The sequence below is a fragment of the Buceros rhinoceros genome, unplaced genomic scaffold, assembly GCF_000710305.1.
Source record: "Buceros rhinoceros silvestris isolate BGI_N320 unplaced genomic scaffold, ASM71030v1 scaffold21018, whole genome shotgun sequence".
Classification (NCBI taxonomy): domain Eukaryota; kingdom Metazoa; phylum Chordata; class Aves; order Bucerotiformes; family Bucerotidae; genus Buceros; species Buceros rhinoceros.
Window position 1 is genome coordinate 1420 of NW_010425412.1, and position 4413 is coordinate 5832.

A 4413-nucleotide genomic window follows, 5' to 3' on the forward strand; every position below is an offset into this window, starting at 1 on the left:
CAGGTGTGTGTGTCCTGATTCTTTTGTAAACAAACGAGTGCAAAAATGGACCAGCCAGCAACTCTGTAAAGGATAATTTTATGTTGGGGTTTTTTTTAACACGCCCCCTTCAGTTCTCCTCAGCCACCATTGGTGACGAGGGACAGCTGGCAGCAACAGTCACCCCTCCCCTCGCCAACCCGCTCTCCTGTTCGCTCGCTGCAGGACACGCTGGAGATGTGCAGCAAAGAAACCGAGTTCAAAAGCATCTTGTTTGCGCTCTGCTACTTCCACGCGGTGGTGGCCGAGCGGCGCAAGTTTGGGGCTCAGGGCTGGAACAGGTCGTACCCCTTCAACAACGGCGACCTGACCATATCCATCAACGTCCTGTACAACTACCTGGAGGCAAACCCTAAGGTGCGGGGCGTTCCGAGGGACCGTACCCCCGCGATACAGGCATCACCCTTTGTTAAAAACTCATCGGTTTGCTGCCCAAATGCCAGAGCCAGCAGCTCTCCCCCTCCTCCCCGGGGAGCTGCACGATCGGGCAGGGGAAGGAGCAGAGGCCTCGGCGCGATGGAGCTGAGACGGTGGGCACCCAGCCGGGGCGGGCACCAGCTCCAGCTCCCGCCTCAGCAATTGCTGCCTTTGTTGCGTTATTTAACAACTTTCCACCCGAAAGGCAAAGCCCACGCCGGGAACAGAGGGGCAGTGAGGGTCGAGGCCTCACCCTGCAGAGAATGCCCCAGCCTCGCAGATCTGATCGGGGTCAGTCCAAACACAGACAGGGTGAGGGGGTTCCAAGCGCAGGTGGTAGCATCCACAGCAGGACATGGTGACAGCAGTGGACCAACACCGGGCCACCTGAGACAAGGTGCTCTGTCAGCCAAGCTCTGCGGGCCCAGGGCATGCCACCTCCCTGGAGGGGGACGGACCAGGCCGGGAGCCGTTGCTTCATGGCCCCGGATTCACTTGCAGCTTCCCCGGGCTGGGGGGGGTACTCGTGGGGAGACCCACAGTGAGCTCTTCCATGTAGGTACCATGGGACGACCTCCGGTACCTCTTTGGTGAGATCATGTACGGGGGACACATCACCGACGACTGGGACCGGCGGCTGTGCCGGACTTACCTGAGCGAGTACATCCGTGCGGAGATGCTGGAAGGGGAAGTGAGCCTGGCACCGGGGTTCCCGGTCCCACCCAGCCTCGATTACAAGGTAGGAAAGAGCAAGGTTCCAATTTGCAGTGGGAAACCTTTGCTGGGGACAAAGACGCTCCAGTCAGAGCTCCCTCGTGCTAACCGAGGGGGAACGGAGGGAAAGGGAGTTTCAACCCAGTGGAAACACATGGAATCGCTGCAGAAGCAGTTCCTGTGGCTGGGGTGGTGAGGGAAAATCATCCCCACTGAGCCATGCGGGCTCGGCCAGAGGCAGCACCGCAAGGCACTGACGTGTGGCCAAGGCTGAAATGAAGCTCAGGCCCCTCCGTACCAACCTGCTGAGCTAACGCCAGCCCCTCTGCTCGGGCTTCCACCAGTACATCGATGACATCCTGCCCCCCGAGAGCCCCTACCTGTACGGCCTCCACCCCAACGCAGAGATCGGCTTCCTGACCCTCACCTCAGACAGGCTCTTCCGGACTGTTTTGGAAATGCAGCCCCAAGAGTCGGACGCTGGAGGAGGCTCCGGCATCTCCCGAGAGGAAAAGGCGAGTGCTGTTTTAGCGAGTGATGTTTTACCATTCACTGAGAACTGGGCGGCCGGGAGAAGACTGGCCGGGGCGCAGAGTCATGGGCCCGCGCACGGCGGGCAGAACAGGACCTGTACTGGTAACTGGTTTGTATTGGCGCAGGAACTCCCCTCGTGTCTTGGTCTCTCTGTGACCAGGCTCCCCCTTCCCTTTCGACCTGTCCCTGTGCCACCTGCAGCTCCCTCCCCTCATCCCCGCTCCCAGGCAGGCACGCACGAGTCCCACGGGTCCAAGACCACGAGCTGCACCCGGAAACCCAGCAGGTAAACAGAAGGGGCTGAAGCGCTGCCCTGGCAGCGGCTGCCCCCGCTCCATCTGAACACGCGGCCAGCTGCACCAGTCAGTGGCGCTCAGAAAGGGGTCGAGATGTGCCCGTGGCAAAACGTGGCTCAGGTGCTGCGTCCTCAGCAGATGGAGCAGGTTGAGCGTCCCCATTCACGAGGGCAACTACTAAAAATACAGATTTAAAAAAAAAAAAAGCCTTCCTCCTGCCTCCCTGCATTTGACACTTGACTTTCACAGCCCCCATGGCCTCAGTTTGTATCTTCTTGGTTCCAGAAAGAGCTGCAGGTTTTTTAAGACCCAAGTGCAGTTGGTGAAAAGGCAGAGTGTTGGTAACAGAGGAGGGAGCACCGGCAAAACGCAGAGGCAGAAAAAGAAACATCTTAATTAACTGTGAACGCCTGCCTTGCGCCTGAGGTTAGAGCAGTTCTTGGGATGCTCCTTCCAGGTGAATTCGGTCCTGCATGAGATCATCGAGAAGCTGCCAGAGCCGTTCAACATGGAGGAGCTGATGGCAAAAACGGCGGAAAAGACCCCCTACGTTGTCGTAGCCCTCCAGGAATGTGAAAGAATGAACATCCTGACCCGTGAGATGAGGCGCTCCTTGAAAGAACTGGACTTGGGGCTGAAGGTACGTGCGGGGCAGCTGCCGAGGAAGCGCCTCTCCCCACCACATCCCTGCCCGCAACTCGCTACAGCAGGTACAACGTGAACGCTGTCCTGTACAACGCCCTGGGTGACCCTTGCCCGTCCCGCTGCCCCGGTACGTCAGGTTGGCGCCAGCCTCCCGCTCCACGAGGAGTTTGAGAGCAAACCCTGGCACCGGTCGCACCCTCTTTGGCTAACACTGTTCCCTCTTCTTAAGGGGGAGCTGACAATCACCTCGGACATGGAAGAGCTGTTGAACGCCCTCTTCTACGACAGCGTCCCCGACTCCTGGACGCGTCACGCCTACCCCTCGCTCCTCAGCTTAGGAGCCTGGTACGCGGACCTGCTTCTGCGCATCCAGGTGAGCACATTCCGCAGGGAAGGCAAAGCGCTGGGAGCGAGCGGGTCCCGCAGGAGGCCAGGGATCCCCTCCAGCAGCGTACAGTCGTTATCTGGTTTATTTGCAGCGTTAATTTAAGCAGTTTGAAGTACCTGAAAGGGCCGGTTACCCCACGCATGAGAGCAGAGCTTGGGAAGGGTTCACCCCCAGAGCACATCCCCATTTCAGAAAAACATGAACTACCCTGTCAGGAGAAAAAACCATTTCATGAAACCCCCTGTGTGAAGCGTGGCTTTGTTCAAAAGCCAGCAGCAGCACTCGCTGCCAGCCACATCAGCCCCTTCAGCGTCACTGCTGCGCTGGAACCCGCTGTCCACTCCTCACAGACCACCCCCATGCTGGTCTCCCCCTCTGGGCCTCACCCAGCGCTGGCGTTGGGCACAGTGACCCATCCGCTCTGTCAGCTCGAAGCGGGATGCTGCTGCTCAAAGGCCACCCTTCGCCCTGAAGCACTTTTCTGGTTTTATTGTCCAGGAACTGCAAGTCTGGACAGCGGATTTTGCGCTGCCCGCGACGGTGTGGCTGGCAGGGTTCTTCAACCCCCAGTCCTTCCTCACCGCCATCATGCAGCCCACGGCCAGGAAAAACGAGTGGCCGCTCGACAAGATGTGTCTCTCTGTGGAAGTTAGCAAGAAAAACCGCGATGATATAAGAGCCCCGCCCAGAGAAGGCTCCTACGTGCACGGATTATTCATGGAAGGTAAGAGTGCGTCTTCCGAGAGAGGGTCTGGACGCGGAGGAAGCCCAGTTCAGCTTTAAAAGCTCTAGCAAACAGGGCAGGTGTCGCCCCCACCGGCTGCCGTGCTTTTGTCCAGCTCTGGCAAAAGCTCTGCACAGTGGAGCTGTTACTCCACGCCGATGCCGGAGACGCACCAGCCGAGGGCAGCACCCGGCCGGTTCACAAAGCAGGAGCTGCGGTTTGCAAACGCAGACTGCAGGGCCCGAGCTGGGGCCTGGGCTGCCCAACACCACTCAGTTCTACGAGCGTTTATGCTCGTAACTGATGTACGAGTATGACAAATAAGAAAACTCAGAACCTAAAATAATTAATTACTGCCCAAAGCCGAGGGGCAGCGGGATGGCAGCATCGGCAGAGTACTGCAGGGCACCCGAACCAGAGCACAGACAGAGCACAGGCCAGCTTAGCATAGTCCCACCACGGCCAAGCTCTACCCCCAGCTCTGCCGTGCTGCAGGAGGAGTGGGGACAGTTTATTGAGACACCCGCACGCAGTAAGGCAAAACACACCCAGGAGTCACAGGGAGATGAGAACATGTCAGCCCTAACCGCTACTAAGCCATGGCCACCCAACCATCACGCTCCGCCCTCGACTCTGCTGCTCCAGACGCTACTTCC

The 4413-nt window shown here is 58.7% G+C and overlaps 1 protein-coding gene across 1 annotated transcript in view; it reads left to right on the forward strand.

The window, feature by feature from the left end:
* Nucleotides 1-204: 204 nt before the first annotated feature.
* Nucleotides 205-4413, forward strand: part of LOC104497853 (dynein heavy chain 17, axonemal-like) — a gene marked incomplete at its 5' end in the record, with an annotated part of 4632 nt that continues 423 nt past the window's right edge. The window contains 6 exons of the mRNA XM_010141151.1: nt 205-396; nt 1016-1195; nt 1491-1685; nt 2458-2640; nt 2875-3018; nt 3532-3757. Of these exons, the coding sequence (XP_010139453.1) occupies nt 205-396; nt 1016-1195; nt 1491-1685; nt 2458-2640; nt 2875-3018; nt 3532-3757 (1120 nt within the window). The remainder of the gene's footprint in view (nt 397-1015; nt 1196-1490; nt 1686-2457; nt 2641-2874; nt 3019-3531; nt 3758-4413) is intronic.